The sequence below is a fragment of the Channa argus genome, chromosome 13 (genome assembly GCF_033026475.1).
Source record: "Channa argus isolate prfri chromosome 13, Channa argus male v1.0, whole genome shotgun sequence".
Taxonomy (NCBI): Eukaryota; Metazoa; Chordata; class Actinopteri; order Anabantiformes; family Channidae; genus Channa; species Channa argus.
The window spans coordinates 22,756,127-22,766,731 of NC_090209.1; the positions used below are offsets into that span (position 1 = coordinate 22,756,127).

The 10,605-nt window shown below is 43.1% G+C and overlaps 2 protein-coding genes across 4 annotated transcripts in view; both read right to left on the bottom strand.

Moving 5' to 3' along the window:
• LOC137139454 (kelch domain-containing protein 8B-like) overlaps window positions 1–2,287 on the bottom strand; it is a 135,421-nt gene extending 133,134 nt beyond the window's left edge. For both annotated transcript variants that reach the window (XM_067526711.1, XM_067526710.1), the window contains exon 1: window positions 1,563–2,287. The gene's annotated coding sequence lies outside the window, so the exon portion shown is untranslated. The remainder of the gene's footprint in view (window positions 1–1,562) is intronic.
• Window positions 2,288–5,172: 2,885 nt separating this feature from the next.
• si:dkey-32e6.3 (uncharacterized) lies at window positions 5,173–10,462 on the bottom strand. 2 transcript variants are annotated; one of them, XM_067526713.1, is made up of 6 exons: window positions 10,051–10,462; window positions 8,909–9,085; window positions 8,129–8,343; window positions 6,143–6,303; window positions 5,901–6,033; window positions 5,173–5,612 (listed from the first exon to the last, which is right to left on the bottom strand). In XM_067526713.1, exons 1-6 carry the CDS (start codon window positions 10,322–10,324, stop codon window positions 5,436–5,438), a joined length of 1,137 nt encoding a protein of 378 aa, XP_067382814.1. In that variant the 5' UTR covers window positions 10,325–10,462; the 3' UTR covers window positions 5,173–5,435. The 2 variants fall into 2 exon arrangements, with proteins under 2 accessions (XP_067382814.1, XP_067382813.1); XM_067526712.1 differs by having other exon boundaries at window positions 8,129–8,347; window positions 8,913–9,085; window positions 10,051–10,461.
• Window positions 10,463–10,605: the final 143 nt, after the last annotated feature.

Genomic DNA, 10,605 nt, shown 5'->3' on the forward strand with positions numbered 1-10,605 from the left:
TGCACGCACGGTTTGTGCACAAAACCCTGAACATGCCCCGGGTTACCACCTTCTGTTCTCTGCTGATGCTTTTATCCAGCAAAGAAATCACAGCAATGGAGACTAACTAGCTTAAGGACTTTGTCCTCTGGGGCTCCCACCCATGATTTGAACTTTGGAATAAACATGGCTCAATATATTGAGCAGAACAAGTCATATGTAAGATTTTTTTAAATTGATAATCAACATTCACAATAAAAAAAATAAAAAATGCATGTACCTCCTCTGAATAGAACTGATGCTAATTGAAACTGTAATAGGTGATGCAGGTAAATTTGCAATGCTTATATCGCTCGAACGAAATCGTGCATTTTAATTTGACCCATTTATCTAACAAGCCATTGTGCCAACTGCAACATCAATAGCTAATTTCACACATGAATGATTTCATACTCCGAGTCCATTTGTCAGTGTCCCTCACTCATACTGCTCTGAGGATGGCAAAGAGGCCCAGCCCGCTCTCTGTCAGAGCAGACCGCAGATTTCTGGCGAGTCCTTATTGAACGTGGCATTTTGCTGGCACGATGAGAGCCGCCACAGCACTAAGCTTCTCTGCTGGATCCTGCAAGACGGGCCCAGACGCTGCATGTCAGCTGTAATCCTTATTATGCAAATGTGCTCACACCAAGTTAGGAGCTATCATCGCGGGTCAGATGGGAAAAGTAGCCCTAATATAGAGAAGAAAAGAGAGGTGTGGAAGTTCCCGGACAAGCTGGAACCTGTTAGAGAAACCAAAGGAGATAAGGCTTTAAACAGCAGGATGCTGCTGTACGTGTCTGTGTTTGGAAATCCCACCATTCCCAGGAGGAGAAGGACCATAGCTCAAGACACACATTAATCTGACTGCATTTAAGGTTGCTCTAAAAACTAGGATAAAGACAGACCCTGGCTGCCAGGGACTCACAGGCACATCCAGATGTTGGGCAGCTGCAGCAGATGGCTTGTCTAGAAAAGAGCATCTCACTAACAGCTGGATGGACATGCCCTCCAGGCTCACCCGAAGCCCTGGATCTATACCGGAAATCACACAAGAGGACACTGACAATGCTTTGGACTCTTAGCAACTGGCCTAACACGGGGACACTAACACTTTGCTCCTAAATCCTGCGCAAGATTTATTTATCCTACAAACCTAGAAAAAAGGAGCTTACAAAGACCACGGACCTGTGTTGGGATTAGTTTGGATATGGGGTTTAAGCAGTTTTCTGACTACATTTTGTTTCCTTCTCGTTCATCATTTAATCCCGGTCTATAATAAAACGTGAACTTCTTTGAAATTTGCGCTGCACTGAACATCCCGTCCCCGCCGTTCAGACCACTCTTGATGCCCACAGCTCCGCAACGCCCAACAACAAGAGGGAGTCTTAACAGGGTACATGTGCGCAGAGGTAAAGCACGATGCTGCATTTTCCATCCAGATCTTCTTCGCAGCTGTGCCAGAGTCTGTATCAGCGCCCGTGCGTCAGTCGGCCACATGAAATAAAATAAGGGTGATGGAAAGTTTGGTGGCAACAAGCGCTTACCTTCCTGCACGACCGGAGGACAGTGTCAACGGTGCGTCGAGGCTCGCTGGAGCAGCTCCGCGTAACCGTCTGCGGAGGACACAAGCGGGAACAATACTCCCTGTTGTGTACCTGGTCAGTGACACGATCCAGCGAAACCAACAGTTACCATCGTCCTCCTTCCACTGACTCAACATTTCCCCCCCTCCTGCATCCTCTTCCCGTCCCTCTCCTCCCGTCTCCTCCCCTCACTCACTCGCCAGTGCGTATTTACGCAATCCCGAAAACACCGCCAACATGCGTTCACGGTGTCGTCTCTCCACCATTCTGACGTGACAACGGCCACTTATAGACCTTTTCACTCAAACGTTTACTGCCACTTATACGTCGAGCCGTTGTGAGACGCAATGAACTCGCTGGTGTCGGGCTCCACCTCTGCTCTAACTAGCAGGTAACTCCAGACTCACCTGAAGAGAAAGCATGACGTCTCTGAAGGTGAGGATGCTGCAAAAGCTGCACTGCTGCCCTCATGTGGATTGCGAGGAGCCATGAATATCACTCAAAAAATTACTTAAATATTTAGTTCTGATTATTTTAGATTAGAAAATAATCAGACGAGGGGGTGGGCAACCCGCCTTTCCTTTTTATTCCTACCTCTTAAGTGCTTGCTTCTCAGTCTTAGTGCCAATTAATCAAAATTGTACAAAGCGATGGTCTTTTATTTAAAGCGTCAAATACTCATTTAAGAAAGCGACCACTCCCCGAATGACGTACAGTAATTTTTAGGGGCAAATAACGGTTGGATTTGTCATGTTTTCCCAAGTCCAGCTTCAGAGAGAATGAATGTTACTGGAATAAGCCACTTAAATTTCAATTTATTGCAAAAGCCCCAGCAGCCACAGGTCAACATCATGAAGGGGAGCGTGCTTTCTAAACTCCTCTCAATCAGGGTCGGTGCTTCCCGGCCAATGCACAGTGTGGCGGCCGGCCAGAGGAGCACATTCAGCCAGAGACTGATCACTCCTAAGTGCTACACAGAGTGCCAAAGGAGATCCCTTCTCCCAGTGGCTATTAAACTGTTCAACTCATCCAACCCCCTCTTCTGTAAGAGCAGGGGGACTGGAGCTGGAACAGAAAAAGAACTAAAACTGGAGAATCGTGGTTTCCTGCCATACTGATTGTTGGAACAGCTCTGTGATGATTGATGACGGTTAACCGTTTCATGTTTTATCCTCACGTCTACCTTTTTGACAATCCTCCTTATATCCTCAGTGTTCTTTTATTGCACGTCCCTCTGGGATTTATAAAGCTGTTTGAATCTTGAAAATCACCTGCTCAAGAACAAGTGATTCTACGAGTGTGTAGCATCTCTGTATTGCAGCTGCAAATTACTGATACAAATTACTGATACATTAGCACAAAGTGGAATGCAACAAAACTAAAGAGGACCATCAGGATATCAGTTATATCTGAACACACAATATGTACATTTATGTTACAGTTCCACCAAAAAAAAAAACATGCACCAGTTTGTAAGTGCAGTAAATCATCAAATGTTCAGGCAATCGCTGGCAACCCCACTGTCATCCATCACGATCAACCGGGGCCTCGCTCCACATATGACTTGTCACACACTGATCGGTCTGACCTCTGCCACAATCCATCGGTTAATTGCACAAATTGTTTTGGTAGAAACTAAGTGGAAAGACCTTTTTAGCCCGGGGCTGCACTTTTTTTTAATCCAATGACAAAATAAAGGAGGGAGGACGTACTTCGCTTATCATTTGGTCTTTTGATTCTTTATTTCAACTTGAAGTCAAACCGAGGAGCTGCAGGAGAACAGAGTGCTGATAAATGTGGATATGTAGAAGACGGGAATGTCTGCTTTGAAGTAGGACCGGTTTTAGATGTTTCTAATGCTCAGAAAACTCTTTGTGCTCAACACAAGTCTCACACACTAACCTATCACTCGGTGATTTATTGGTGACCTACAAAAGCTGTATCGGAAATTCTGTAATAAAGCCACGTGCTGAATGTCTAATGTTAACCCCCGATGATCTTTTTCTGACCTTCTGCTGTTTATGCTGCTCATGTAATTACATTGTCATTTTGCAAAACACAGAACCGTTCTCCCCCAAAAAATTCATCTTTTTATTTATTTACCACCAACAATATCCAACAGCAAATAAAGAAATTAATCTTTTCAAGTATTATTGTGCATTCAGAGGCATGGCAGCTTCATAATCAATAATAAACATCTAATGTGAACTGTGTGCCTCCATGTTACAGTATGTTAAAATTGCTTAAAAAATATACTGTGCATAGAACCAGTCTTTGTTTATGGATTGTTTTTTGAACTTACACTCAGTCTCCTTAAAGAAAATACATGCGTTGGCATTCAGCTGCCTCTATAAAACTGACCTGAGGAAACTAAAGCTATTAAAATCTCCATGGATGCTTGAGGATAAATATATTCTGAAATCTATTCTAAACCATTGAGTGCAAACATACCCCAAAGTCATAATGCCCTTTAAAAATGAACCCTGTTTGCAAACATGCTGCTCTGTCAGTTCCAGTATGGATATGGATTATTACCTGACCACAACAGGAAAGAGCAAGCCATCGCACATCAGCATCCTCATTGTGATGTGCGAACAGTCACAGCGCAGGATGTGCAATTATTGCACCTTGATAGGAAAGGAAAACTTGCACGATTCACATTTTTAATGTACAAGAGAAGTACATCAATTTTTTAAAGTACATTTTACTCTCTCCTCGGGTAATTTCAGGAGCGCTTGTAACTATTAACTGACCGCACCCATAGTTACATTCTGGTACACAACCTATGCCAGCAGCCGACATTAGTAGACAGTAAACACAGCAGGGACTGTTGTGATGGACCGGGGAGTGGACTGATAAGACGGATACGTCCTAATAGAACACAGTGACGTGGCAAACAAAATATTAACTTTCGCTTTCTAGTTTGACTGGCTTGGAAATAACCCTACAGCTGCCAAACCTTTTACAACGCAGGTATTTTATATTTAACAATAAATGAGACGAGAGGGGCAGAATGCTTACAAAGAATCTTGCAGCCCTCGTGTATTGTCATAAATATAACATATCGTTTAGTGATTCTACACACCAAACAGTTTTTTAAAGCTCAGAGTTTGAGCCAAAGCCATTTTCTCTCTGCAAAGCAGTCCTGCAATCAGATGCTTTCCCAGTAATCTATTCAAGTGCCTTTCAGTTCAGTAAACAATGCACACAGTGATGGAGCAATAATCGAATTTCCCTACAATCTAAGGCAGCGTGTCACAAGCTGACAACAACTAATATGAAGGCTTAACAAAAGCCTTGTGGATTCTACTCACAGCTAACAACAGATTTGACCATATCTGACCCCAGTTATACTGGTCTGACACTAATTTCACAGAAGCTTGATTAGACAGAGCATTTACTGGCCAGGCCACTTTAGTGCTTAATGAGGGGAAATCTCTTTTTGTGGCAGGTCACCTTAGGACAGCTGACAGTAAAATCTTACTGTGACAGGCTCTGTGTAGAAGCTGACAACGCTTCACTGTTGTCTTCGAGTGCAGATGCCATTAGAGATTTATTTTTGTATTAAAAGATTTTCTACATAAATACCCTATCTGCCACAATTGTTAATCTCTTACTTGTGCAAACTATTTCAGTGTTTTTTTATCTAGACACTTATTCATAACCTTTCTCCAAACATAACATTTACGTATACTTTGATGAGCTCTGTCTTGAACCTTTGTGTCTACCGTTTCTACCTGTCAGCACTGGGGTGGTGATATCTGGGTTCATGCTACCTTAAAGTAGAGGTGGACATATAGAACAGACACACAGGAAGTGGGAGGCGACTGTGTTCTAGCCGGTCCCCTGCTGAAGGTTTCTCTCATAGTTTTCCAGACAAATGTGGACACGCTGCGTGAAGTACTTTGGGTCGGCAATGGCCTGGAGGAGGTCATTCTGGACCAGTGCGATGTCATATAGTTCAGAGGTGCAGGCTGTGCGAGCCTCAGAACCTTCTGGGTCCAAGAAAACCTGTGAGGCATAAAATAAGCACTTTCTGACAGAGCTACTGGAACCATGTAGACCATGTTTACCATTTATGCAAATACAAATGTGCATAGTCAATAGAGTAATAAAAAAACTCAGGGCGGGACACGAGAAACAGTTGCATGCTGTTCACTTCAATCTTGGAGCTAGAGCTCATTAAACAGGGCCCCAGTTGTTAAGTTGACTGACATCCACATTGGGAAGGAAGTTGTGACTATGAAAATGAATTAAAAATTCTAAGCCAAAAATTGTCATTGTAGTTAATGCGAGTACCTTGGGATGAACAACAGTATCCTCATCGTTCTGTCGTATGTTGTCATCTATAAAGATGTGCTGGACTTGCTGGTCGAAGGGGTCCACCCACAGAGGCTTCCCCCCGAGGATGGAGAAGGAATTTACTGACCACCTGGATGAGCAACAAGTGGACAAAAAGATTATGCAAAAGATAGACGAAGAGATAAGAGGCCATAAAATGACATCAATCATGGCTGAGGCCTAAGAAGTGTTCCGGGTACCACTCATAGTCATCCTTGAAACCTCCCAGGCCCTGCATCGAGCTGAAGAACTGGTACAGGCTCCTCTCCCCACCACGAGATGTCAGGTGATCCTCGGTTCGCTTCACCGTGATTCCCTTCGCGCTACAGCGGATTTTGCCTGGAGCCGTATTCACACTTAACTGAGCCGAGAGCGAGAAAAAGAGAAAAAATAAAAACAAAAGAGGGGAACAGCTCTGAACTTTGTGGTAAGCATAAAACCAAAAGAAACTTCTATGAAAAATACTGTTATTAAAAAAAAGCCTCTGGCAAGTCTGACCTAAATTAATAGTGATATCAGCAGTAAACTTTCTCAGACCTTCTCTGCCAGCTACATGAACAAAGACAGATTTAACTTACTAAGACATCAACTTCAGTCCACAATTTAACAACATTTGCTATAATCTGTGCATCAATTAAAGTTCAGACTTGAAAAAGCCATGCTGGCAGTGTAGCCCACAGTATTTTGGCATCAGTCGCTCAGTCCAGTTGAATGGACCTGCCATGGGCCACCAAAAAGCTCCAGACTTGCAGACTGAAGTGGTTTTTGGCAATTTAATCAAAAGCACAACAGTAACTGAAATGACAAGAGCCTTGAGGTGGGTCCTGGTTCATTGCCTGAACTTGAGCGCTATCAAGTTTGTAGACACGGTGCAGCTCTTTTCGTCCCAGGAGCTCTGTGCTAACTTACTATAACCCCAGGTCAGTCTACCACACAGTATTTCCCCATCATAAGAAACGCTTTGGTTTCCCTCTGACTTTTCCTCTAGCACCTTTGGGAATCACCCAGCTGGTCAAAACTACCCTGATGGCAGTAACATCATGTCAGAAACTGAACAATCACATTATATCTTCTGACTAAATGCCCTCACCCCCACCCTCTTGTCTAAACGCATAGATGAACAGCATTTGACAGGATAAGGTCTCCACAGGGCTTTCCTCCAAACAGCTCACTGTGCCCGAGCAGGTTTACTTTGGGACATCGCTTACATCTCTCTCAGCCCTGCCTCCCCCTACATCATCTGTCCGTCCCACTCTACTATTCTCTCAAAATAAGCATGTTCCACTCCAGTAAGCTAGCAAGTAGAAAATCTTGAAAAGCCTCTGGGAGGAGGATTCAAGGAGATGCACATGATTGTGTGCGTCAGTGGGAGAACCGGTGTTTAAGGGCACAGAAAGGTCAAGCTCTTCAAGAGAGCATCTTCGCAGTCAACCACCCCTAAGGAATAACACACACACACACACACACACACACACACACACTTTACTACCTTAACATGCAGGCAAAAAAGGAAACTGAGCACACTCTACTCTATCACTACTATGGTCTAGTCAACAACCACAAGAGCGTGCAGGTATCCCAGAGGATAAAATGCAGCTTTTGTCATTTATTTCTCAACTGGGTCTGAAGAACCAACACAACCAAATAAGCTGATCCAGGATTCTGTTACGCTACATACAAAGAAGGGGGGAGGGGGGAGTGGGGAGGGTCACTGGTTTCTCACTTCATTGTTGGCTTTCCCCTTTGTTCCACAGGTTTTGTTTGTTCAGTTTCGTTTGCCTTTGCTTTACAGCACACATTCACACACGCCTGATCCACAGCCCGACCATGTTAACGCACGTCATTATAAATCCCAATCAATGTAAAAAGACTTGGTTTTGATCTGTGTGCATTTCCCTTCTGTTGCCATGATCCCAGGGACAGGTTGTGACAAAATGGGGGACCTTTTGTGACTGTAACACAGACAGTCCTGTTCTTTCAACTGCTCCTCTTATGCAAATGTGTTGTTGGAACATGTTGCTAAAGCAAATACTGTGCTATACAATGTAATAGACGATATACAATAACAATGCTGTGCTATACAATTCCACAAAACCCAAACTATCAGTGTTGCTAGCGTCTACTAAAGCTAAATTATGTTTGGCAATTTAGAGAAATTAACCCTCGTGGCTTTGTAAAGTAGTCACCTTTAAGTCAGGCAGATCAGGGAACAGTGGATGAGCACCTTCATTCAGTGCTCTGTGTACAGCTTTAAGCACACGAGGTAGGTCGTTGCCAAACGTACGGAACACAATGGCAAATTCACGTCCTTCCTGCACCAGATCTTTGAGCAGCTGAAAGAAGGAGGGGAGAATCCAGTGGTACAGTCGTCCGTCCTCTCCTTTTAAAGACAGCTCTTTGTCTCCCTGTGGGGAACAGAGTCGCAAAGCAGTCAGTAAAATGTAACTGCATCAAACTGTCCAACTGGTTTGCAGACGTGGAAAAATGCTGGTTAACCACACACACAAACTGAACAGGGAAGTGAAAAGCGAAACTTACATTTGGTCGATTTACTGACTTGAACACAGCATAATTTCCAATAAATCCCCCTAATGTATGGAAAAAAATCTTACCATCCTTTTTTCTTACAAGTTTCAACGAGCTGTGAAAACTGTTAGAGAATATTCCGCGCGTCTGTTTAAGTTTATAACAACTGAACCCACAATTCCACAGCTAGGCCATATGTTAAAAACTACAATATCAACCCGATTTAATATGCTCTATGAGAAGACCATGATGTGATGCACTTAAATGAGAAAACAGTTTTCTCACAACTGTGTGGTGTAATGTGTCCTTTATTTTAAAGGTTGGAATGTATTATGTATCTCTCACTGAGAAAAAAAAAAAGCATTACCCAGCTAACTGTTGGCTGATGGATCTATTCATACAAACTTGGCAAAGTATGTTGGTGTATGATCCGATATCACTTGCCTTGATGCCTTCAGGCCAACGAAGCAGCTGCAGATGTTCATCTAGAAACTTGCGGAAACGTCCCCCCACACCAGTTGTGAAACCATGTATCCGTCCAAACTGGGAGTGATAACTAACAGCATCCTTGCAAGGTGGGAGCAGGGAGGGCGAGTCGCTCAGCCATTCCCACTTTCCTGAATAGGGAGAACAGACATTGGATGAATGGCTTTAAATGTAGACAAGTAACAGCGCTGATGAAAGGAAGAAGCTTGTGAAGTATGAAACTAGCCTTTTCAAATGAATAACACATTTTCCTGCCTCATTGTTAAGTTCACTAGGTGTAGTTTCTTTGATAAACACTGCCATTGAAATGTATTCACCATTAGTTTCCATTGAATCAATGCTCAAAAAAGCAAATGACTCTGACAGTAAAATTAATAATACAAATATTTTCATAGATAATCACAGCATGATTATGCAAATCGCCAGGCGACTTGCAGCTTGAACTTATGGCAGCTTTGTGGATAGTCGTTGCTATCCATGAAATTAACTCAAATATCTCCAAATTTACATTTTTTTTTTTTTTTTTTTTACAGGAGCTAAAACCCACTAATTTCCAGTTATGTGAAACATGACTTTAAAAAAAAAGAAACAACACATATTAGTATAATCACGTGAAACAATTAACAGGTGCTTAATCCTACAGCTGGTGATAATCTAAACCATTTTAATTGACCAAAGTTGAACATGAAGCAAGAGAGCAAGAACTACATAGTTAGGCTGTGGTGGAAAAAGAAATATCTTTAGTATTGACCATCAAGCTTATTAACTTGAGAACAGCTCTACATCACGTCCTGCCAAACTCCATTTGACAAAACGTTGATTTAAAGTTCACCACCCGTTTGCACAATTAAAGCACAGTAACACACGCCGTTACCTCTTGGACATGGTTTGATTATTGAAACGGGATAGGTGACATTTTGATTGGGCGTTATCGTTTTTTTAAAACTAGTTTATGCTTAGTTATATAGGGTCAGTAAAAGCAGGAAGAGAACTTTATGTACCCAGATATTAAAATTAAATGCGGTGTGTGCTACTATTATTTCTCTGTTAGAAACTTAACAGACGCATTTTGCGGAAATAATAGTTTCCAGTTTACCGTGTCTGTCCATCTTTCCCCAGGTGACAGTTGTGAGGTAATAGTCCAGTGTAGCGACGGCCCCCTCTCCCGTCACGGCGTCCGACACCAGGATGGTGCTGTTGAGGTCCACATGCAGGACTAACTTTTTCCTCTGGTCGTGAATCGAGGACCGGAGCCCCCGAGGGACTGTCGCCGCCCGTTCACCTGTCTCACACTCAGGCTCGGTAGCACGTATGCTGTTTATCTCGTCATATTCTTCAGCTTCGCGACCGCTGTTGTCCAAGTCCGCCATGTGAAAATTACAGCTGTCACGTATTTGTTTGGGAAATATTTCACGTAAACCCAGATACCAAACCGGCTCAACAGTGTCACTAACAACAGTTCACCGGCATTTCCGTGTTTCGTCTTCCTTCTTCTTCGGCGACTTTACAACATTTGAGCATCACCGAAATGGGGATACAGCGCCACCTCAAGGGCCTGTGTATCAGTGACATTTCTGACACCGCCCAGATTTTATTCTACTAGCTTGAAGTGTTTAGTTGGTTCTGTTGGAACCAACATTTCTGCACACAT

What these genes read in the sequence shown, in the direction of transcription:
- si:dkey-32e6.3 (XM_067526713.1), bottom strand. Translation starts at nt 10,324, where the DNA reads ATGGCGGACTTGGACAACAGCGGTCGCGAAGCTGAAGAATATGACGAG. An exon ending in GGGAAAGATGGACAGACACG is followed by an intron (nt 9,086 to 10,050) that starts GTAAACTGGAAA and finishes CTCCCTATTCAG; the next exon opens with GAAAGTGGGAATGGCTGAGC. An exon ending in TTCAAGGATGACTATGAGTG is followed by an intron (nt 6,034 to 6,142) that starts GTACCCGGAACA and finishes TTGCTCATCCAG; the next exon opens with GTGGTCAGTAAATTCCTTCT.